At 53.1% G+C, this 23,440-nt stretch overlaps 2 protein-coding genes across 3 annotated transcripts; one reads left to right on the top strand and one right to left on the bottom strand.

The window, feature by feature from the left end:
- Positions 1-432: 432 nt before the first annotated feature.
- On the top strand, positions 433-15,341 carry Arhgap4 (Rho GTPase activating protein 4). 2 transcript variants are annotated; one of them, XR_016533748.1, is made up of 22 exons: positions 433-523; positions 4,212-4,419; positions 4,501-4,663; positions 4,849-4,911; positions 5,156-5,353; positions 6,074-6,202; positions 6,301-6,522; positions 8,192-8,293; positions 8,843-9,034; positions 9,129-9,213; positions 9,708-9,729; positions 9,950-10,052; positions 12,008-12,068; positions 12,187-12,264; positions 12,354-12,488; positions 12,580-12,685; positions 12,786-13,019; positions 13,105-13,175; positions 13,259-13,445; positions 13,587-13,686; positions 14,194-14,312; positions 15,013-15,086. XR_016533748.1 is itself a non-coding variant. In XM_090325979.1 (21 exons), exons 1-21 carry the CDS (start codon positions 457-459, stop codon positions 15,223-15,225), a joined length of 2,739 nt encoding a protein of 912 aa, XP_090182105.1. In that variant the 5' UTR covers positions 433-456; the 3' UTR covers positions 15,226-15,341. The 2 variants fall into 2 exon arrangements, 1 of the variants encoding a protein (XP_090182105.1); XM_090325979.1 differs by lacking the exon at positions 14,194-14,312 and having other exon boundaries at positions 15,013-15,341.
- Positions 15,342-16,384: 1,043 nt separating this feature from the next.
- Positions 16,385-18,206, bottom strand: Avpr2 (arginine vasopressin receptor 2). Its single transcript, XM_090325964.1, has 3 exons — positions 18,167-18,206; positions 17,066-17,950; positions 16,385-16,972 (listed from the first exon to the last, which is right to left on the bottom strand). Exons 1-3 carry the CDS (start codon positions 18,189-18,191, stop codon positions 16,767-16,769), a joined length of 1,116 nt encoding a protein of 371 aa, XP_090182090.1. The 5' UTR covers positions 18,192-18,206; the 3' UTR covers positions 16,385-16,766.
- Between the last annotated feature and the right edge of the window lie 5,234 nt (positions 18,207-23,440).

Below are 23,440 nucleotides of genomic sequence, written 5' to 3'. Positions count from 1 at the left end.
CAGTGTCTGGTGTCCTGGAAGGCTAGGGGAGGCAGGCAACTCAGGGAGAATCCTGGGCGTAGAGCAGCTGTGGGGCCACAATTAGCTGGTATAGAGAGCCAGGGCCCATGGGAAGTGGCAGTAGTGATCATAGATAGGCTTCTGAAGATGGTGCCAGCGCGCCGGGCACCTCTTGTACTGACTGCTTACCCATGGCGCTTGGGCACAAGGTGGTCTAGGTATAGGCCCAATAGGAGGCGGTTGCAATGAGACTGGGAGAGGGCGCTCTTCCCCGGACAGCCCCTCAGGGGCTGCGGCAGGTCTGGGCCGCCCCGCCCCCCGGGGGGACCGCGCTGGGGGCGGGGCGGGGCGGAGCCGCCACACGGTGCTGGCTGAGACCCTGGGTTCCAGCTTCTGGCTTCTCTCCGCCACCCGCGTGGGAGAATCCGAGCTCGACGGCGCGGCCGTGTGGCCGCCATGGCGGCACACGGGAAGCTGCGACGGGACAGGGGGCTGCAGGCGGAGTATGAGTCGCAAGTCAAAGGTGAGAGGGTTTTAGACAGCCCTGGCTTAGTTCCTGCAGAGTCCTCGAAGTTTGTGGGTGCCCCACAACCAGCGTCCACCGTTGCTCCCCAGCAACCTGGACGGGGGGTGGAGGAGCGGAACCTCATATTTCTTGGCACTCCTTTGGCCTCATCTGCCCGCAGGCCCTACTCCTTTCGCCCTTCTTTGAATTCTCTGCTATGTATGGGTCTGCTGTTCCCCACTCATGGGACACCGAAGACGCTGGTGGCCCGAGGAGTGGTGGACTGAGAATGTGGCATGCTGGTTGGACGGTAGTAGGCTCCTTGCATTTTGCTGGAAGATGATCTGGGGGAAGGGAGGGATGAGCAGGATGCTGGGATTGGTGGCCACCTCAGCCAAGCACCACTGGAGTCTAGTGCCTCTTGGCCCTTTCACTCCTTCTTGGCACGTAGGAGAGCGTGCGAGCCAGGGTCAGGCTGGACTAGTGAATGTTCCCGGGACACATTTCTCAGACCTGCCTGTGTAGCCTTCTGCAGTTACACCCCTTTCGGTTCTGATAAGCATTCCAGTGCAAATCCCATGCAAACAGACTTTACAGATTCTTTGCTGTCCACTCCTTTTATGTGGGGTGGGGTGACTCCTGCAAAAGAAAGAATGTAGCATCTGAGGAGCCAAAGTTTGCTGTACCCTCCACATGTTGGATGCCTTAGCCCTTCCATCTGCTCCATCTTACCTGTTGTGAAAACAAGCTCAGAGAGGGACAGTACAACAGCTGCAAGGAGGTAAAGCAAAAACAAACAAAAAAAAACACTTGAAGTATTTTCCAACCTTACATGCACAATCTGATGTAATAAATCAGCGCAACAATTTATACCAGCGTGTCCTGGTTAAAACACACTGCCTGATGTCCAGAAGCAGCTTAGGGTGACTACAGAGAGGAGCAGCTGTGCAACTCTAGCCTTTATCATTTCTCAGATGGAGACAGTGATCCCATCCCACTTCCTCAAAATGCAGCGAGACTGGTAGACTTTGAAAACTCTTCAGTCAGAAGATACAGGGTAGTTAATTCTCCCTGAACAGAGCAGTTTTGAGCAAGATGTCTTTAAGACTTACTTATATCTCCAACCACTTGTAGCCTGTTTCCCATCTCACTTCCCAAAGAGACCTTCCAACAATGTTAGAAAAAACAAAGGTACGATCTTGACTCCCAAAATTCTGCAAGATCAGCATAGGGACAGTTTGGGAGGCCATCTTTTCTGTGTCTGCCTGTCACCAGAACTAAGAATGAATGCCTTGCTCAACAGATGCACTGGTGGGCCTGAGGCCCACTTTTCCAATTCAAATATGAGGGAATCCCTCTTGGCAGATGTTTCCCCCCCACACATCTGTTTTGTCTCAGACTCTGGGAATTCATGGCTGTGTAAGAGAGACTGGGTCCCTGCACTCACATGGTTCACAGGTCTGATGGGAGAGACACTCGGTAAACAAGCCATCACATGAAAGCCATCCTTCCATGTAACCACTGGGAAGCAAAGAGGGTGTAACGAGACAGCCTTAGCTGCGGGGAGGGGGGAGGTTTGGGACAGCATTCTCTGAGCTCACTGACATCTAGAGGCTGGGAGCTACGCACTGGGCATCTGCCCCCCATGGACCTGAAATGCAATTGCCTTCCACTAGCCAGTGCATAGATCCAGATACTGATGGAGCTTTTGCTGCTGGCCGTGAAGAATCAATACCATGGTGTTGTCTCCTGCTCCATTCAGCACTGTTCAATTGTAATAGGTCCCCAGGGAATACAGTTCTTCCTGGTGGGCAGGACAAGCTTGGAATGACTGACTTTCTTTCCTTCCTTCCTTCCTTCCTTCCTTCCTTCCTTCCTTCCTTCCTTTCTTTTTCTTGTGCTGCTACTGGGACTTGAACTCAGGATCTTGTCCTCTTGCTTAGCTTTTCTTTTACTCAGTTAGCACCACTTATACCTTCACTTCTGGCTTTTTGCTGCTTAATTGGAGATAAAAGTCTTGGGGATGTTTTTCTGCCCAGGCTGTGGAACTCAGCCTCCTGAGTAGCTAGGATTATAGGAATGACTTACTGGAGCCATGTGAAACTTCGTATGTGTGTCTGTGTGTGTGTGTCTGTGTCTTTGTGTGTACACGTGCTTGTACTAGGGCTTAAACTCAGGGCCTGGACACTGTCCCCTGCCTTTTTTGCTCAAGACTGGTGCTCTATCATCACTTGAGCCCCAACTACACATCTGGCTTTTGGGTGTTTAATCAGAGATGAGAGTCTCATGGACTTTCCTGTCTGGCCTGGCCTTGAACTATGATCCTCAGATCTCACCCTCCAGAGTAGCTAAGATTGTAGGCGGCACTGGCTCTTCCCTTTGGAAGTACTCTACCCTCCAGGTTTGCATTTTCCTAGGTTGATTCCCTGGTAGAAAGAGTCCCTCATTCAGCAAGTCAGCAACCTTGCTAGGCACATGTCTAGTCAGTCCAGAAGGGTAGGGTGGAGTCTGAGATGTGAGTGACAAATGGAGCCCAATGTGGAGCACGTAGACTCAGGGAAGAAGTCAGTCCCATCACACATTGTGAATGGGGACTGTGAATGGGAGAAGATAAGCTCTAAGACATAATTGAGAAATGACTGGAGAAAGGGACCAGGAGGTCCCTTATCCCACAGGTTCTGAAAAGTCAGTCAAGACAGAAATCCACCCATTCTGAGCTTGTGACAAGTGGTTCTTTCTTTGTTCCTTTCTTCGGTAGTGCTGGGGTTTGAACTCAGAGCCTATGCTTTCTGCCTCAGCTTTTGTGCTCAAGGATCATGCCTTATGACTTTAGCCACAACTCCATTTCCAACTTTTTACTGGTTAATTGGTGAAAAGAGAAGACACATGGACTGTCGTGCCTAAATGGCTTTGATTCATGGTCCCAAGACGTGAGCCTCCTGAGTGCTGGGATTATGGGCATGAACCACTGGGGCTCAGCTCACAATGGAGTTACTTGGAACATCCACTCCAGGTCCTGTCCTTCAGGCTGGATTTTTGGTCCCAGTCTCTGCTCCTTGCCACCTGAACTAAGCCAACAGTTGCCCTCTTCCATGTCCCATAGCAGCTAGATGGCTCTGGAAATGCCGCAGGTCTATATAGCTCAGCCCAGCCAGCCTTCCTCTGCATGGGGTCAGGGGAGCCCTACCTCCTCCCAGGCCTTCTGTGTCCAGGACCATGTTGATCTTATTTATTTACTTTCTTGGCGCTCATTGCTTCTTGCCATTCTTATATGTGTCTGCTCCTTGTTGTCTGTCCTGCCTCCAATCCCAGCTCTAGGAGAGTGTGAAATCAACGTTGTACTCAATGAAGAAATCAAGCTGAAGTTAAGACTCTCTTATTTCCTCAGGGCCTCTGTGCTCATCTGGACACTGGTTGGGGGAGGGGGCACAGTGTTTCAGCAGCTTTCTGATGAACGTGCCTGGACTGTAACTCAAGTGGTAGAACCCCAGCCTTGTGCACAAAAGCACAAGGACAGCACCAAGGTCCAGAGTTCAAGTCCCAGGACCGGCACGCACACACGCGCACACACACACACACACACACACACACACACACACACACACACACACACACACAGATACGTCCCGTCCCTGGTCTGGCTTCATAGGCAATGCATGGCAGCCAGGCCTGAGCTGTGGTCTCCATGTGTCTGGGCCCCTTGTAGCAATTCGCTGGCAGCTGGGCGAGCAGCTACGCTGTGTGGAGCTGCAGGGGGAGCTGCGGCGGGAGCTGCTGCAGGAGCTGGTGGAGTTCATGCGGCGCCGAGCAGAGGTGGAGCTCGAGTACTCCCGGGGCCTGGAAAAGCTGGCCGAGCGCTTCGCCAGCCGGGGAGGCCGCCTGGGGGGCAACAGTCGAGAGCAGCAGAGCTTCCGGTGGGTACCACGTTGGCAGCAGTGCTATGGCAGGCCCTGGAGCTTGTAGGCAACTTAGTATGAGTGGCCCTCTGCCCTCAGGAAGGAACCGTCCCTCCTGTCACCCCTACATTGCTGGGCTGTGCTGCTGGAGCAGACGCGGCAGCAGAGCCGGGAGAGCGCGGCTCTCAGCGAGGTGCTGGCTGGGCCCCTGGTCCAGCGCTTGGGTCACATCGCCGAGGATGTAGGTCGCATTGTCAGAAAGGTAGGGTTCAGGTCTAGGGCCACACAAGCTGTAGAGGCTCTTACCTGGGGGTGCTATGGCTGGGAGGTTAGGTCGGAACCTGTGTGGCCCGTGGTCCCAAGCCAAGATGGGGAGGGGCCTCCCAGAAGGGTGGCAGGGACTCATGCAGAGTGGTACTGTGCTCACACTATGTCCTCGGCCTCTAGAGTAAGGACCTGGTGCAGCAGCTGCAGGATGAGCTCCTGGAGGTGGTCTCAGAGCTCCAGACGGTGAGGAAGTGTGGGGCAGGGCCCCACCCCAGTGGCCCAGGGACAAGTACCAAGGAGAAAGGAAGCAAGAGCGGCCTCTGGCCAGGCTCAGGGAGAAGCAAGTGCATCGAGAGACATGGGTTTGGGGGACTTTGGGCAAACTGGGGACAGGGCTGATATGGAGTCCCAGGGAGGCTGCCACGGGGGAGGAGGGACATGCTGGCTGTGGCCCTCAACATGGCTGCCTTGCCTTGGGCCTCTGCAGACCAAGAAAACATACCAGCTGTACCACATGGAGAGCGTGAACGCTGAAGCCAAGCTCCGGGAAGCAGAGCGGCAGGAGGAGAAGCGAACAGGCCGGAGTGCCTTGCCTGCCCCTGCCAATGCTGCCACAACTGCCAACACTGACGTGGGGCCCCTCCGCAAGAGCTCCCTCAAAAAGGGAGGACGGCTGGTGGAAAAGGTAGGCCTGGAAGGCTGTCAGCCATCTTCTCATCCCCCTCGAAAGGTTCCTAGCCTTTGCTCTACAAGGCCTCGACCGTCTCTGGGGGTTAGGGCAGCCTGATACAGTTTGCCCTACATTCCCAACTGGTCTTGCATAGCCCCTCGGGGCCAGAGCTGAGGGAGTCCCAAGCCCAAGGGATTTTGCTCCCAGCCACTCCATGAGGGTTTCAGTGGATAGAGGGCAAGATGACCCAGGATGAGGTAACATGTGAGGAGAAAGAGCATGTATTTGGGAGGTGTCCCCAGAGACAGACGAGGACGCAGGGCATTGTGGGGTTGCCATGTGGCTAGAGAAACACGGGAGACAGAAAACTTTTGAGTCCATATTGAGACTTTTCTTTTTTTTCCGTGAGTGGGGGCAGGGGGGCTCGGAGCTTAAACTCAGGGCCCAGGAGCTATTGTTGAGCTTTTCTACTCATTGTGAGCACCGTACCTTTGAGCCACAGCTCTACTTGTGGCCTTTTTGGTAGTTAATTGGTGATAAGACTCTCACAGACTTGCCTGCTGGCTTTGAACCATGATCCTCCCATCTCAGCCTCCTGAGTGGCTAGGATTTCACACCACTCCTGGCTCCACATTGAAGGTGGAGAGGAGGGGATAGTGATTATATAGAAACTCAGAGATGGGGGCAGCCTGCCAACTAGGAGACCCCGATGATGTGTCTTATTGTCTTAAACAGCGTCAGGCCAAGTTCTTAGAGCACAAAGTCAAGTGTACCAAGGCACGGAATGAGTACCTGCTCAGCCTGGCCAGTGTCAATGCGGCTGTCAGCAACTACTACTTGCATGATATCTTGGACCTCTTGGATGTGAGTCGTATTTGAGAGGAAGGCGGGGAGGTCTCCATGCCCTGTGGCTCGGGGGCTGCAGCTCCACGTCACCCAACTGTGTCCTCGCTTCTCTCCAGTGCTGTGACACAGGCTTCCACTTGGCCCTGGGGCAGGCCCTCCGCAGTTACACAGCTACCAAGAGCCGCGCCCACACCTCCCGGCTGCAAGGCCTGGGCAGCCTGGAAGAGGCTCTGGAGGCCCTGGACCCTCCAGGGGACAAGGCCAAGGTGCTCGAGGTGCACGCTATGGCCTTTTGCCTCCCAGTGCGTTTTGACTACCATCCCCACGAGGGCGATGAGGTAAGGGTCACGCTCCATGCTCCAAGCGTGGTGACAAAGGTCTTCATTCTAATGCTGCACAGTCAAATGATCCACACTTCGTCAAGGAAAAAAAGAAAGAAAGAAAGAAAGAAAGACACCTCCTGAGTGTGCTCAGTCTTCACTTCTCAGCCCTTCATCCCATAGCCCGAGGAAAATATAGTCCATTTGTCACTGGTGTTAGCGGAAGCTAACTTAGAGGGGGCTTTTTTTTTTTGCCAGTCCTGAGCTTGAACTCAGGGCCTGAGCACTGTCCTTGGACTTTCTCAAGGCTAGAGCTCTACCACTTGAGCCTCAGCACCACTTCTGATTTTTTTCTATATGTGGTACTGAGGAATTGAAGCCGGGTCTTCATACATGCTAGGCAAGCACTTTAACCACTAGGCCCTGTAGAGGGGGCTTTTTTTAATTCATGGCTGATATTCTATCACTTCAACCACAACTCCACTTCCAGCTTTTTTTTGTTTTGTTTTGGTCATAAGCCTTGACCTCTGGGCCTGGGCACTGTCCCTGAGCTCTTTAGCTCAAAGCTAGAGCTCTACCACTTGAGCCACAGTGCTATTTCGTTTTCTTGTGGTTAATTGGAAGAAAGAGTCTCATACAATTTGGTGCCCCGGATAGCTTTGAACCGATATCCTCATATCTCAGCCTCCTGACTAGCTAAGATTACAGAAATGTGCTATGTAGTCTTTTGTGTCCTGCTTACCATGATGTTTTCTAGTTGTTTCCCTGTTGTAGCATAGAATAACATTTAGTTTCCTTTCCTGGTGGACTCTATTCATGGGTGGACTACAGGTTGTTTTTTTTTTTTTTTTTTTTGCCAGTCCTGGGCTTGAGCTCAGGACCTAAGCACTGTCCTTGGACTTTCTCAAGGCTAGAGCTCTACCACTTGAGCCTTGACACCACTTCTGGCTTTTTTTTTCTATGTGTGTGGTACCGAGGAATCGAACCCGGGTCTTCGTGCATGCTAGGCAAGCACTCTAACACTAGGCCATGCTCCTAGCCCCTCACGTTTTTTCATTAATTACTTGGATTGTTTCCACCTTTGCACTTATTTTTTAAAAAATGCCAGTTCTGGGCTAGAACTCAGCCTGGGTACTGTCCCTGAGCTTTGTTTTTTCCCTCAAGGCTAGAACACTACTGATTGAGCCACAGTGCCACTTCTGGCTTTTTCTCAGTAGTTAGAGATAGGAATCTCATAGACTTGTCTTCTCTTTTCTTTTATTTTTTTTGGTTGTGGACTTGAACTCTGGGCCTGGATGCTGTCCCTGAGCTCTTCAGCTCAAGGCTACCACCTTACCCATGAGCCACAGCACCACTTCTGGTTTTCTGGTGGTTAATTGGAGATGAGTCTCAGAGACTTTTGTGCCCAGGCTGGCTTTGAACCTTGATGTTAAGATTTCAGCCTCCTGAGTAGCTAGGATTACAGGAGTGAGCCACTGGTCCCTGGCTGGCTACCTATGGAGTTTTGTGAGTATTGTTTCCATGGACATTTATAGATGAGAGTTGATATGAGCAGAGAGATTCATGGCTCTAAGGTACGGCAGTCCCAGAATCAGCCACCAGGCTGCAGAAGTGTGCCTTGTTCCTGAGGCCCACCCTCACTTCTGTGGTAGGCCCCGCTTTCAGCTCCTGCTACTGCCCTCTGCAGGTGGCTGAAATTCAGGTGGAGTTGGAGCTGCGTGATGAGATTTTGCCCAGGGCCCAAAATATCCAAAGTCGCCTGAACCGACAGACCATTGAGATAGAGGAGGTATGAATGTCTGGGTTTGGGGCGGGGGCGGGGCAGGGGAGCCCTGTCTAGGTTTGGCTATCCTACCACTTCCCTCCTCCTATTCAGTCTTTCTGTGTCCCGTGCTTTTATTTTTTTCCCTACTATCAGGGCTTGAGCTCAAGGGTCTGAGTGCTCTCCCTTAGCTGTTTCATTCACCAGTAGCACTCTACCACTTGAGCCTTAGCACCACTTCCAGCTTTTTCTTTGTATGTGGTACTGAGGAATCGAACCCAGGGCTTCATGCATGTTAGACAAACACTCTACCACTACGTCACACTCCCCGCTCTCCTTAAGACTCTTACCTCCAATTAACCACTAGACAACCAGAAGTGGTGAGGTGGCACAAGTGGTAGAGTACTAACTTGGAGCAGAAAATGCTCAGGGACAGTGCCCAGGCCCTGAATTCAAGACCCAGGACTGGACCGAGAGAGAGAGTCAGCCCTCACATGTCAGCCTGTTCTGATTATGGGCATGAGCCATATGTGGGGCTGTCTTCCGGCTTTGAGCATGCTGATGCTATTCCGTCAGGTAAACAAGACACTGAAGGCGACTCTGCAGGCTCTACTGGAGCTGATGGGATCAGATGATGGTGATGCCCTAGACTCCATCCAGGCCAGCCCTTCTACAGAGTCCCTCAAGTCTACTAGCTCAGACCCTGGCACAAAGCAGGCAGGCCGGAGACGGGTCCAGCAGCAGGAAACAGAGACCTTCTACATTATGGTGAGACCTGGCAGGTGGAGGGGTGCCCATAGGGCAGGAGGGGCACAAGTTGCCTGACCAGATCGAAAACTCGATGCTCTTCTCGGCCCTCCAGAAGCTCCAGGAGTATGTGAGCGGCCGGAGCATCCTTGCCAAGCTACAGGCCAAGCACGAGAAGCTTCAGGAGGCCATACAACGCAGTGAGTCCTGGCCCTCAGCCTGCCTTTTCCTTCCCCTCCTGGGGCCTGGAGCCTCACCTGCCTTCCTCAGCTTGTGGTCCTCTGCCAGAGAGGAAATAACAACCCAACAAGAGCCCTGGCCACTCTTCTACCCTTGCCTTTGTGCTACACCTCTCTCTGTTCTCTCTCTCTCTCTCTCTCTCTCTCTCTCTCTCTCTCTCTCTCTCTCTCTCTCTCTCTCTCTCTCTCTCTCTCTCTCTCTCTCTCTCTCTCTCTCTTTTGCCAGTCCTGGGGCTTGAACTCAGGGCCTGAGCACTGTCCTTGGACTTTCTCAAGGCTAGAGCTCTACCACTTGAGCCTCAGCACCACTTCTGGCTTTTTTCTATGTATGTGGTACCGAGGAATCAAACCTGGGTCTTCATGCATGCTAGGCAAGCACTTTAACCACTAGGCCAAACTCCAGGCCCCTCTCTGCGGTTCTTTGTTGACCCCCGGTCATATTTTCTTCCCTGTAGGTGACAAGGAGGAGCTGTCTTGGTGAGTCATTTAGGAGATGTTGGCTGCTCTGGAAGTCCTCTGTCTCCCTCTCCTTGGTACCCAGCTGTGCTGCTTAGTCCTCTGTGGCCTCAACATTCCATTTTATCCAGTGGATTCTAGAAGGACTTGGGAGGTTCAGGGCCCTGTCTGGTTGGAGTAAGGGTGGGACATCCTATTTTCCATGCCTGTTCTCCTTAGAGCCAATTCCCATTCACTGTAGCACTCAGTACATGAAGAGAAGATTCCAGAAAAGCCGCCATCCCCGTCCTAGCTCCCAATATAACCACAAACTCTTTGGAGGAGACATGGAGAAGTTTATTCAGGTACTTTATCCCACTCTATAGTCAATTTCAAGCTGTCCCTGACCCTTCTGGTCTTTCTCTAGCTCTGGATTACTTCTGTGGGCCAAATGACTGCCTTGATCCTAGGGTTCCCCATTCCTGACCTTCCTGCATGGATTTCCATGTTGCTTTCCAGAGAGGTGTTTTCCAGATCTCAGCTAAGCTGCCCCTTGGCTCCTGGACCCCCACTAATGGAAAAGGGCTGTTAACAAATACAAAAAGCGGGGCTGGGAGTTTGGCTTAGTGGTAGAGTGCTTGCCTAGCATGCATGAAGACCTGGGTTTGATTCCTCAGTACCACAAACATAGAAAAAGCCGGAAATGGTGTTGTGGTTCAAGTGGTAGAGCTCTAGCTTTAATGAAGCCCAACAAGCCAGGCACAGGCATGGTGGCTCATGCCTGTAATCCTAGCTACTCAAGAGGCTGATATCTGAAGATGAATGTTCAAAGCCAGCCTGGGCACAATAGGACCTGAGACTCTTATCTCCAATTAACCTCTAGAAAATGGGAAGTGGGGTTTGGTTCCTGGGTAGGCTGGTAGCCTAGAACAGAAGAGCTCAGGGACAATGCCCAGGCCCAGGGGTAGAGCAGTAGCCTTGAGCTGAAGAGCTCAGGGACAGTGCCCAGGCCAAGTTCAAGCCCCATGATCCACAAGAAAAAAAAAGCCAAAGGACAGCACTCACTTGGAGTTCAAGCCCCTGGACTGGCAAAAAAAAAAGAAAGAGAGGGGGGGAGAGAAAAGAAGGAAGGAAGGAAGAAAGAGAGAGAGAGGAAAGAAAGAAAGAAAGAAAGAAAGAAAGAAAGAAAGAAAGAAAGAAAGAAAGAAAGAAAGAAAGAGGGCCGGAAGTATGGCATGGTGGTGGAATGCTTACCCAATTTTCACAAAGCCCTGTGTTCGATTCCTCGGTACCACATACACAGAAAAAGGCAGAACTGGTGCTGTCACTCAAATGGTACAGAGTTAGCCTTGGGAAAGCTCAAGAACAGTGCCCAGGCTCTGAGTTCAAGCTCCAGGATTAGCAAAAAACAAATACAATAAATACAAAAGGGTGGGGCAGCAATGTTTTAAGGGTAATAATGTTGAATCTTCCCCCTGTCCCCAAGACTGGGCGATCAGCTTCTATCCACTGTGGACTTGGCAGTCTCACACAGTGAAATAAGGGAAGAGAGAGAGAGAGAGAGAGAGAGAGAGAGAGAGAGAGAGAGAGAGAGAGAGAGAGAGAGGGAGAGAGCACGAGTGCGCGCTAGCCACCAGTGCCTCACACCTGTAATCCTCGCTACTCACAGGGCTGAGGATTGTGGTTCAGAGTCAGGGGCAGGAGAGCACCAAAAAAGCCAAAAGTGGAGCTGTGGCTTAAGTGATGGAATGCTAGCCTTCAGCAAAAATGCTGAGGGAGGTCGGGAGTTTGGCCTAGTGGTAGAGTGCTTGCCTAGCATGCATGAAGACCAGGGTTCGATTCCTCAGTACCACATACATAGAAAAAAAAACTGGAAATAGTGCTGAGGCTCAAGTGGTAGAGCTCTAGCCTTGAGAAAGTCCAAGGACAGTGCTCAGGCCCTGAGCTCAAGCCCAGGACTGGCAAAAAAAATGCTGAGGGAGAGTGCTCAGGGGACACACACACACACACACACACACAGACACACACAGAAATAATATTGTTGGTAATTTTGTGATTATGTACATAGAATATTGAAAATAATCTGTCTTCTTAATGAACAAGTTTGAGTTTTGCAGTGCTACTTGATTCAAGGTCAACATCCAAATTGTGATTATGCTTTTACATTCTAGCTACAATTTGCAAATCAAATGTAAAACAGTATCTAAAATAGCACCAGAAATAGCAAGCCACTTAGACACTGTTAAAAAGAAAACAATGCAGACACAGGGCGTGCTCCACTGTGTCTGAGTGACATAAGCCCCGGCTTGTCTCTCCACAGAGTTCAGGCCAAACTGTACCTCTGGTGGTAGAGAGCTGTGTCCGCTTCATTAACCTCAATGGTAAGCACGGCCCAGTGCCTCCTGCCACCCTGGCACCTGTGTGGTACTAGGCAACTGGTCTAGGGGGCTAGCCTAGGAAGGGAGGGGACTGTGCCCTCCAGCTCCTTATCTTCCACAGGCCTGCAGCACCAGGGCATCTTCCGGGTGTCTGGTGCCCAGCCTCGGATCTCAGAGATCCGTGATGCATTTGAGAGAGGTAAGGATGTGCCAGGTGTGTGTGTGGGGGGGTAGTGGGGCCTCCACAGCCAGTCGGTCACCTCATGTTGTCCACCTGCTTATCCACAGGGGAGGACCCTCTGGTGGAGGGCTGCACCACCCATGACCTGGACTCAGTAGCTGGGGTGTTAAAGCTCTATTTCCGGAGTCTTGAGCCCCCACTCTTCCAGGCAGAGCTATTCAATGAGCTTCTGGCTTCGGCAGGTGAGGCGAGGCCTCAGGCTGGCTGGGTGGGTTGGCATGTGAATGAGGGCTTCACCACTCATTGTCCTGTGTTTGGGACTGCTTGCCACAGAGCTGGAGGCCATGACGGCACGGGTTGAGCCTGTGAGCCGGCTGCTGGCTCAGCTGCCAGGCGCAGTGTTGGTGGTTCTGCGCTACCTCTTCACCTTTCTCAATCAGTGAGTGGTTCTTTTTTTTGGGGGGGGGGACTGGCAATGGGGGAGGAAGGGACAGCAGTGTTGAAGCTCCTTGCTTGTGACTCCCCTATGTACCCACTAGCTTGGCACAGTACAGTGATGAGAACATGATGGACCCCTACAATCTGGCTGTGTGCTTCGGGCCCACACTGCTTCCCGTGCCCGCTGGGCAGGACCCTGTAGCCCTGCAGGGCCGGGTTAACCAGCTGGTACAGACACTCATCCTGCAGCCTGGACAGGTCTTCCCATCCTTGGCTGCTCTGCCAGGCCCCGTGTATGAGAAGTGCATGGCACCACCTTCTGCCACCTGCCTGGGGTATGCTCTTGGTGCTGCCTGGTGTGGGCAGGGGCTCTCCTGCACATAAGCCATGCTTACCTACCTTCTTGCTTCTCAACATCAGGGACACACATCTGGAGAGTCTAGGGGAGAATGAGCCAGAGGTGGAGGCTGGGACCACAGCTCAGGAGGATGGTGAGGCGGGTTGGGAAAGACCCTACCCTGTTTCTTCTCTTGGTGCCTACTGCATCACCAGTTGGTCCCCCTCTTCTCCCCAGACCCAGAAAGTGGTGTCATAGAGGCCGTGGCCTGCTTTGCATACACGGGCCGCACGGCCCAGGAGCTGACATTCCAGCGAGGCGACGTGCTGCGACTGCATGTGCGGGCATCGAGTGACTGGTGGCGGGGGGAGCATGCTGGAGTACGAGGCCTTGTTCCCCACAAGTACATCACGCTGCCTGAGGGGTGAGTGTCTGCCACCCTGTCCTAGGCAGCTAGACTGACAGGAACATGTGGGACTACTGAGGTTAACCTCTTCCCTTTGCCACCCCTGACATGGACAGCTTAGCTCAGTGCCCTCACAGGTTCCCTGTCTGTGCCCTGCAGGCTGGAGCTGGATGCACCATCTGAAGCCATTGGCCCCTCTGGGCACAGACGGCAGTGCTCAATCCCAACCTCCCCGGAGCGACACGTGGAGGTGGACAAGGTGAGGCTGCCAGGACAGGCTATGTGGCAGGTTGGGAGCTGTGTCTTTTTTTTTCTTTCTTTACTTCATTCTTTTTTTGTCATGGGGTTTGAACTCTGGGCCTAGGCACTGTCCCTGAGCTCTTCAGTTCAAAGCTACCACCCTACCCCTTGAGCCACAGCACCATTTCTCATTTTCTAGAGATTAATTGGAGTTAAGACTCTCACGGATTTTAGTGCCCAGGCTGGCTTTGAACCTTGATCCTCAGATCTCAGCCTCCTGAATAGCTAGGATTACAGGTGTGAGCCACCACGCCTGGCTTGGGAGCTGTTTCTTAAGGCAAGGTTTCATCTCTGTGCTCCTTGACCTCCATGCAATGCTTCCCACCAGACAAGTGGTTGAAGAGGAGTAGGGAGGAGCATTAAGAGGGAATGGGAATGGAGGGACAGGGCATAGTGGCATGGTTTTTTACTGCGACTGGGGTTTGAACTTGTAGCCACCCACTCTCACTTGGCTTTTCTGTTCAAGTCTGGCACTCCACCACTTGAGCCATAGCTCTACTTCCTGCTTAATTGGAGCTCAGAGTCTCATGGACTTTATTGCCTAGACTGGCTTCAAACTGTGATCCTCAGATCTCAGCCTCCTGAGTAAGTAGGATTACAAGTGTGAGGCACCAGTGCCCAGCTCATGTATTTCCAAACATGGGGGACCAAGCTGTCTAGGGTGGTGTAGCGGACAGGGTCCAGAGTAGGCTTCAAGGCTGGCATTTTAGAACCAGTCTAGGTGATAGGCAATGGCATGGCAGGTGCTTGGCACACCAAGGATGATGACAAGAACAGATGGCAGGGAAACGACAGGATACTGGCAGAGGGAATAAAGCAGGGTTGGGACTAGGGCCTGGCAAGTGACACGACATGAGTAGCCCACTGGACACTGGGCATTGTGGCTCTGGTGAGCTGCACAAGGAAGCCTTGGGTTTGCTGACCCTGAAAAGTGTGTTGGGCTCCAGGTGAGGCTAAGCTAAGCAGGTCGGAGCAGGTGGGTCCATAGGCACAAGCTGCAGCCTGGCAGCTGGCAGTGGGGTATGGGACAATCCCCCACAAGGGAGCTGATGGCCCTGAGGGGCTGTGGTGGAGGCGATGATGTTAGCCAGGGAAAGAGTGGGAGTGAAAAGTGAGGGCGGGGCCCAGCCACTAGGGCTTCAACAGACACCAGGAAAGATGGAGGCGGGGGAGGTGGCCTGGAGATTCAAGCGGAGGAGTGGCATGGTCTGGCATGACAACAGGGTTGGTGGGGTGGGGTAGTAAGAGGAAACCTTCCTCAACTGTCCTTGCATATCTTCTCCAGGCTGTGGCCCAGAACATGGATTCGGTGTTTAAGGAGCTCTTGGGAAAGGCCATTGTTCGCCAGGGCCTCAGGCCAGCAGCTACTGCCTCCCCCAGCCCCAGGACTCGAAGGTGCCTGGACAAGAACAAAGGCTTCCCCCTTGGATCTGGGGCTCCAACTTCCCCCTCGACTTCCCATACCCAGGGCCCAGGCTTGGCCTTTAAGCCCCACTGATGTTCACTGGTGGAGCTGCCAGTGAGCCCGTCCCCCGCCCACCCCCTCACCGGTCTCCAGGCCCTTTGCTTCTCTACAGCTTTGTTACGGAGTAAGGGGTAACAGCTCATAAAGATCTATGCATTGATTCCCTGCTGCCAGCCAGCATTTTGTCTTGGAGTCTGGGCAAAGGATCCAGGGCCAGCTCCCAGTACCTGCAGGTTACTAGAGGCCAGATGCCAAGACAGCAGATTGGACATTTGGAATAGCTTCTGTGGGTGATCCCTAACACCGAGCTGGCAACAGAGTGGCTGTGGTACGTGGACATCTGCACCTTGGTCACTGCATTGTGGCTTTCAGAGCCTTGCAGGGATCTATGGGTAGGGTCATATTTTTTTCCTTTGGTCAGTCATGGCGCTTGAACTTACGACCTAGGCACTGTCCCTTAGCTCTTTTACTTAAGGCTAGCCAACGTTCTACCAGTTTTTTTTTTGGTTGGTTGTGGGGCTTGAACTATGGTCCCGGGTGTTGTCCCTGAGCTCTTTAGCTCAAGGCTACTGCTCTACCCCTTGAGCCATTTCCAGTTTTCTAGTGGTTAATTGGAGATAAGAGTCTCATGGTCCTTAGTACCCGGGCTGACTTTGAACCGTGATCCTTAGATCTCAGCCTCCTGAGTAGCTTACGATTATAGGTGTGAGCCACTGCACCTGCTTGCTCTACCACTTTTTTTTTTTCAGTCTTGGGCTTGAGCTCAGGGCCTGAGCATTGTCCTTGGGTTTTCTCAAGGTTAGCGCTCTACCACTTTAGCCACGGTACCACTACCAGCATTTTCTGTGTATGTGGTACTGAGGAATCAAACCCAGGTCTTGGTGCATGCTAGGCAAGCACTCTACCACTAGGCCAAACTCTATCACTTTTGAGCCACAGTGCCACTTCCCATTTTCCGGTAGTTAGTTAGATAAGAATCTCATGGGCTTTCCTGCCTGGGCTGGCTTTAAATGACACTCGTCAGATCTTTGACTCCTGAGATCTCATCTGGGATTGTAGTGTAAGCCACCAGTGGTGCCCTGGTGGATGGGGTCTTCCTCTGTCCCCTTCCCCACACTTACAATACCCTATCCACAGACATTCCTTATCCCATGGAAAATGAACTGCATCTTTTTATTAGGAAGAGAGAAAGAAAGGAGTGTCTAGCAAGGCACAGACTACCAAGTTCCCTGGCCCCACACTGCTCCTTCCTCTTTGGCTCTCTAGGCCTCTAGCCCATGGGGGGGTAGCACATGCCTTTGTATTACCTGCCACCCCCATATCCTGTGGCGCTCTGCTCCAACTTCTTCTCATTCTTGGCACAAAGGAGCTGACTGAAAGGGCCCCTTATAGTCCTAGAGCCAGAAGTCCTCCAGGGGTCACTGTGGACAGTGAGGGGGCTTTGCCCACAACCACATAATGAAGTGACAGGCCCCAGGGCTCCAGCCAGTTCTCTGCACCGTGGCTCCCGCAGTCAGTGTCAGACAGGCAGCTGAAGTACAAGGAGACTTTGGAAAGAAAGAACCCACAGTTGCTCAGGATGAGGTATCCTTGGCCAAGGAGGAGCTGGCAGTGGCACAAGACTCATCTTGGGGCCCCGGACTGAGTGGAATGCGCCTTCGCACGCAGCACAGCAGGCTGCGCAGCTCCGAGGAGACGCTGCTGCTGAAGAAAGCGTAGATCCAGGGGTTGGTGCAGCTGTTGAGGCTGGCCAGCAGCATGAGCAGCACGAACGGGGGCCCTGTGGACGAGCCAGGCTGCGTGTTAGGGGCCATAGGACACGTGGGTGGAGTAGGGGAGAGCCAGTCCCGAGTACCCCCACTTCCATACCTACCTTCCCGAGGTGCCTCTGGGTCCCACGCTGCCCATAGCTGCACCAGGAAGAAGGGCGCCCAGCACAGCACATAAACAATCACGATCACCAGCGTCATCCGCACGGTTTTGGCCATGGCTGCCGATACTCGGGCTCCCTCGCTAGGACTGCTGGTCCGGTGCCCTCTGCGGCGCCCCCCAGCCCTCTCTGATGGCCCTGGCACCAAACTGGCATGGATCTCCCTGAAGATGAGAACCTGACAGGCGGCGATCCCCAGGGCAGGTGCCACAAACACCATCAGAGCTATCCAGGTGACATAGGCACGTAGGCCCCAGGGCTCTGCGAAGCGGGCCCAGCAGTCGAAGACCCCACTGCCGTCTCCCACGTCACGCTGGGCAAAGATGAAGAGCTGTGGCAGGCTGAGAAGGAGCGAGAAGGCCCAGGCCACCAGCACTGGCCGGTTCCAGCGAGCCCCGCCGCCATGGCGGTATGCCACCATAGGGCGGCATATGGCTCGGTGGCGGTCCAGTGTCATAGCCAGGATCAGGTAGGAGGACGCATACATGCCCACCATCTGCAGGTACTTGACAGCCCGGCACAAGGCATCGGGCCCTTGGAAACGGTCAGTAGCATCCCAGGCTAGCTGGGGCAGCACTTGAAACAGAGCCACAGCCAGGTCAGCTAGGCACAAGTGACCGATGAAGACATGCATGGGTGCCCAGCGGCCACGCCGGCCTCGCCGTACTAGGGCCCCCAACACCAGGCCATTGCCCAAGGCCACAGCCACGAAGACCATGGAGAGCAGAGCCAGTTCGGCCTGGGCTAGCAATGGGTCCCGGGAATCCAGTGGCTTCTCCGGGCTGCTGTTGCCAGGAGGATTAGGGGGAGACAGGGTCGCAGGTACAGCTAAGCAAACATGGGGGACAAAGAGCTAAGTTAGACACGGTGCTGTGCAGGTTCCCCAGGCCAAGGAGATTCCCACCCAGTGCCAGAGCTGGCAGCAGGCAGCTGATGCTTTTCCTCTCCTGTGAATGCTTGCCCCCTGTTGACTCCCTCAGCACCCCTACTACTCCTCACCTCACCCCAACTAGGGGATCCGGAGTTCAATGGCTGGGGTCTTACCCGAAATGGTGGATGGCAGGAGCATGGTGGGGCAGCTGTAGATATCCTTAGCACCTGGACACAGATGCGACCTCAGCTTGTACTTGAGAGGCCAGCTCTGCTGCCAGTGCCACAGCACACAAGCCCTTTAGAGAGAGGCAACAGTGCCAGGTGCTTGTCAGTGTGCACCTGCCTGGACTGCAGATTCAACCTGTGCCTGGCCCTGGGCAGAAGAAGCCCAGGAGCCGTAAGACAAACACACACAAGCCAGGATCGGCCCTGGGCCTGGCAGCGTGTGCCTCACACATAGGGATGAGCATCCAAGGCAGAGTCTCCTGCTCCAGCAGAGGCCCCAAGAAAACCCTGCTGCCAGCCTAGGGTCTAGGTAGGAGGGAGTAAGGGTGCTCCTCCCCCCCCCCAGGCCTTTCATAGCCCTTTACCTGGCTGGGCTCCTGGGCAGCTAGGCAGCGAGAAGGTGGCTCCAGCGGTCAGATCTGCTCTCCATCCAGGGCCCCGCCCCAACCCAACCCAACCCAGCCTCTGGGAGTGACCGGCACAGGAGGGGACTTCCTTCCCCTCCCCCACCCCCTCCCCTGGCCTCCCGCCTCCATCCACCCGGAAGTAGGTTCCTGGCCTCCAGTTTCCCTTCTTGCCCCCAGGCTTCCCTGATCTGTCCCCTAGACTGTTAACCCCCATTCCTGAGCACCCTGAGCCTGTATCAGCCAGTCTGCAGCTTAACCCAACAGCAAGGTGTGTCCCACCCCTGAGAGCCCACCTTCCTCCCCTGCTGCTCTGCCTGGTCTTTGGGAGTGGGGACACTCAGGCTGGAAAGAGATGAGCCTGGCCATGGGTCACAGCTTTTTCATGACAAAGTCTTACTCCCCTTTCCCAGACCCTGCTCTACACTGTCTTTGGACCAAGGTGAGGAAGGGGTAAATGCCACTACAAGGAGGGAGGGCCTCCCAGGCCCAAACGGGCTCCGCCTCCTCTATTAGGGCCGCCTGGCTGGAGATGAGGGACAGGAAGGGGGTGGGGTGTAGGGGTCAAGCCAGGGCTTAATGTACCCCTGTAAACTCCAGCTTCCTCCCCAGGGGCCTGTGGGAGCCAGGAACACCCCACCCTTTCCCTCCTCCCCCCACCTGCCAGCTACCTGCGCTAGGAGGAGGGGCTTCCGGCTGACCTCCATCTGTGTACCTGTTCCTCTGGCTTCCTTTTGGTCTTGGAGTAGTCCTCCCCCATTTGCTGTCTTTGTCTTTCTCACACACAGGTACAGGCACACATCCACAAAGCACACGCAACACAGACTCCCACATTCCTGTACTGAGGAAAGGCACTAGTGCGTGAGTCTCCATGCAGAGTCCTGCCCTCCACCCCCACCTCTACCCTCCTGGCAGCCCATATGCTCCCCCTCTTTCTAGTCAGCCTGACTAGGGCCAGCCCAGCTCTACACTGCAGTCTGGTCACCCACCCAAGGCCAAGCTCCTTTTTTCCTGTTTGTCTTCTCCATTGACCTATAAGGCTAAAGACCCAAACAGCTTTAGCCTGGCCCAGGCTCAGGAGCCCAGCCACTAGTCAAAGGCGCCTCTGCCTGGCCACATAGCCCTGTGGTGCCTGCGTGCCTTCCCAGCCCCAAGAAGGGCTGGGTGACTTGCTTCTCTTTTTTTTTTAGGTCTGGCTTTGGGATATGAACTTGGTACCTGACCCTTTCTCTCACTGGCTAGCCAAACCCCCAAGCTCAATGCGTCCCTTCTATAGAGATACAGCTACACATGCCACATGCACCTCAGATATGCACCGCACAAACACACAGCCAATACACAATGACATAACACACAGTGTATTGAGCTCATGCCATACCCACGTACTCTGCTCCCCTCCTTACAATGGGCACAGCTGCTGGGAGCCCTCAGGAATGCAGTCTCCCCTGGAATGATACACAACCCACTGTTAATAACCTAGACGCATCGGGCCTACTTTCCAGATGCCATCCACATCAAAGATGATGCCAAAGAGACAGCCACTTGGGAAAAGACCCACCCCACCTAGCACATCCTGTCTGCCTTCCCCCATGTCCACCCCCCTTTACCTGTCAGCTGGCAGAGAAGCCCAGGGCACCAGGGAAGACATCAAAATAAGGCTTTGGTCGCTTGCTTTGTTCCTGCTCAGCCTTGTGACTGTCAGTGCACAGCTGGTCGTTCCTCACCTTCCCCTTGTCTAAAATGGCAGTTAACAAGCTGGACTCTGGATGATGGCAGCAGGAAGGAAATAAAGGAGACACCTTTCTACCTGGAGCTAAGATGGAAGCTGAAGAAAGGAAAGACCCCAGGATATCCCAGAAGTGAGGCCGTCTTTTGGGATAAGCAGGCAAGCAACTCCTTAATTGCTGTCTGAATGTGGCCACACAGGGTTGGAGCCACAGGTAATGTGGGATGCCCTTCTCCCTTCCCCTCAAGTCAGGTGACCATGTGGGGTCATCTTGGCTTGGCTGCATAGACTCATTTCCTGTTGTCAAACCATTGCTTTCTTTTCTGGACCCCAAGAAACAAGAAGTGGGGTTTATGTTCCCATCAAGTTGAGCCTTCCTCAGTCAAGACAAGTGTGGACAACCCTCAGGAGGAGCTAATCACCAGAAAGTTCCCCTCCACAGCTAAGAATCTCGGAAGGCTGGGAACTTGTGGGTGTACACATGCAGGCACTGCCTCGGTGCTGTGCCAGGAGACAGGCCTGGCTGGGCTGAGTCCCACCGCTGGCATCAAGGAGCCCATCAGAGGGGAGAGGCCCTGGGCAGGCCCCTGCCTCAGCCACTGCACAGAGGTCCAAGAAAATGGGGTTGGCAGCATTTAGCACAGGAAGACCTACCAGGGATTATTCACCATCAGGGCCATGTGAGTCAGCAGAGTGCATCCGGCTGCCAGGAGCCCCTGTCCTATGTCCTATGTTGAAGAGGACCAGGGTGTCTACCTGGAGGGGGGCATGGCCCATTTTCTCTCTCACCCCAGGCCCCTCTGCTTGTCCTCCCTAGTCTCTGTAAGATTTACAGCAAGGGCCAGGAGTTTGGCCTAGGGGTAGAGTACTTGCCTAGCATACATAAAGCCCTGGGTTTGATTCCTTGGTACCACATACATAGAAAAAGCTGGAAGTGGTGCTGTTGGCTCAAGTAGTATATTGGTAGCCTTGAGAAAACCCAAGTATAGTCCCAGGCACTGAGTTCAAGCTCCAGGACTGGCAAAAAAAAAGTACAGAAAAGGCTTTGTGGGTGAAGCAGGTGTGATGTGACCCAGATCTCCCTTAGCTGTCAAGGGAGGAGCACAGAGGGACAGGGGACACCAGGGGCGAAGAATAACATGGACCATCTCAGGTCCCAGCCAAATAGGAGGGGCAAAACCAAAGAAGCCCAGGTGGGTCTGCCTTTTTCCACTGCTTGCTCATGATCAGAGTCTTTCACTCATTAAACCCCAGGCTCACTGACCTTACATTGTGGATTTAGAAGAACCTGAGCCCAGCCTAGGAGGCAGTGGGCCTGTGCAGAGATGAGGGGAAGCAGGCAGGTGGGCACACAGGTAGAACCAAGGATGTGGTAAAGAAGAGAAACACATGGGGCCAGGAGCGTGGCCCAACATGCACGAAGACCTGGGTTAGATCCCTTGCAACCACTTACATAGCAAAAACCAGAAGTGGGGCCAGGAGTTTGGCCTAGTGATAGAGTGCTTGCCTAGCATGCATGAAGCCCTGGGTTCAATTCCTTGGTACCACACACATAGAAAAGGCTGGAAGTGGTTCTGTGGCTCAAGTGGTAGAGCTCTATCTAGCCTTGAGAAAGCCCAAGGTCAGTGCTCAAGACCCGGGACTGGAAAAAAAAAAGAAGGGAAATGCCAAGACAGCCTCTCTGGACCATGACCTAGAAGTAGGGGGAAAAGAAGATGCCCTACCACAACAAAGGAACTGGCAAACCTCTGTGAGGCCATAACCTTGGAGGGAGAGAAGAAACACAACTGTGTCTAGGGGTACACAAATGCAGGCGACCAATTCATGTGAGGTAGTGGAAAGAATGAATGAGCTGCACATGTGCCAAGATGAATGCATGTCACTTCAACTGGTGAGCAGACTGGGGACAGTCCCCTGTCATTCGAGCACCTGGAAGAGAGCCCATGGAGGAAGGAGAAGATAGCTGGGTCTGAGGAGGAGGATGAGTGTGAAAATAATTTAATACAAATTGGTGGTTTGGGATCACCATGGCCACTGAAGACAGGAAGACAGAGTGACAAGTACTTCAAAACCATCATCCAATTGTCACCATGCACCTGGAGGATGGATTCTTCACAGTAGGGCACCTCCTCGCTGGATGGGTGAGTGGGCAGAGAGCTGCTTCCCCAGATGGCTTTGCGGTCCTCATGAGAGGGCCAAGCTGTTGGTTTAAACAGGTGAGATTGTTTGATAAGGCCCCTTTCAAAAAACTTCGTTTCTCTACTCAGAAGTAACTGATTTTATTCCTGTGAGTGGCTCTTGATGCTTGCCTCTGTGCTTCTCTCTTACCATGTGCAATTCTTCCTCTACTTTGGTAAATTTACAGCAGCTCATTCTCTGCAGTTTCTTTTTTTTCTTTTTCTTTCTTTTTTTTTTTTTTTTTTTTGGTCAGCCATGGTGCTTGAACTCTGGGCCTGGGCATTGTCCCTGAGCTCTTCAGTTCAAGGTTATCGCTCTACCCCTTGAGCCACAGCACCACTTCCAGTTTTCTGGTGGTTAGTTGGAGATAAGAGTCTCAAGGACTTTGGGGCTGCCTTTGAACCCCAATCCTCAGATCTCAGCCTCCTGAGTAGTTAGGATTACAGGCGTGAGTCACCGGCGCCCGCTGACTTTTTTGTTTTTGAGTGCAGGTAATGGAGTTGAACTCACGACCTGGCACTTTTAATAAGCTTTTTCACTTATTGGTGGTACTCCACCCCTTGAGACATATGTTAACTTTTTGGCTTTTTGGTGGTTTAGTAGAGTATCCCAGGCTTTGTCTGCTGGAACTGGCTTTGAACTGTGATCCTCAAATTTACCTTCCAGAGTAGCTAGGATTACAGGTGTCAGCCACCAGTAACTGGTATATTTGTAGCTCTTACATTTAGATTTGATTCAAGTTAAATTTTCTTCATGGAGTGACATAAAGGTCAAGATTTATTCTCAGCATGTGGATGTGTAGTTGTTTCCACACCGTTTGTTCCAAAAGGTTGACCTTTCCCTGCTGGATGACCATGACAGCTTTGCTGCAAAGCAATGGATCGTATGTGTATGAGTCCGTTCCTGGATTTG

The sequence above is a fragment of the Megascapheus bottae genome, chromosome X (assembly GCF_031878675.1).
Source record: "Megascapheus bottae isolate mThoBot1 chromosome X, mThoBot2.hap1, whole genome shotgun sequence".
Lineage (NCBI taxonomy): Eukaryota > Metazoa > Chordata > Mammalia > Rodentia > Geomyidae > Megascapheus > Megascapheus bottae.
Note: the sequence above shows the minus strand (reverse complement) of the source record. Positions and strands in the feature narration are given on the sequence as shown.

Coding starts and splice junctions, on each gene's coding strand:
- Arhgap4 (XM_090325979.1), top strand. CDS start 457: ATGGCGGCACACGGGAAGCTGCGACGGGACAGGGGGCTGCAGGCGGAG. Junction 4,420..4,500: donor CGAGAGCAGCAGAGCTTCCG/GTGGGTACCACG, acceptor CTCTGCCCTCAG/GAAGGAACCGTCCCTCCTGT. Junction 13,176..13,258: donor GACCACAGCTCAGGAGGATG/GTGAGGCGGGTT, acceptor TCTTCTCCCCAG/ACCCAGAAAGTGGTGTCATA.
- Avpr2 (XM_090325964.1), bottom strand. CDS start 18,191: ATGCTCCTGCCATCCACCATTTCGG. Junction 17,951..18,166: donor CCTGCCATCCACCATTTCGG/GTAAGACCCCAG, acceptor ATGTTTGCTTAG/CTGTACCTGCGACCCTGTCT. Junction 16,973..17,065: donor CCCAGAGGCACCTCGGGAAG/GTAGGTATGGAA, acceptor GCTCGTCCACAG/GGCCCCCGTTCGTGCTGCTC.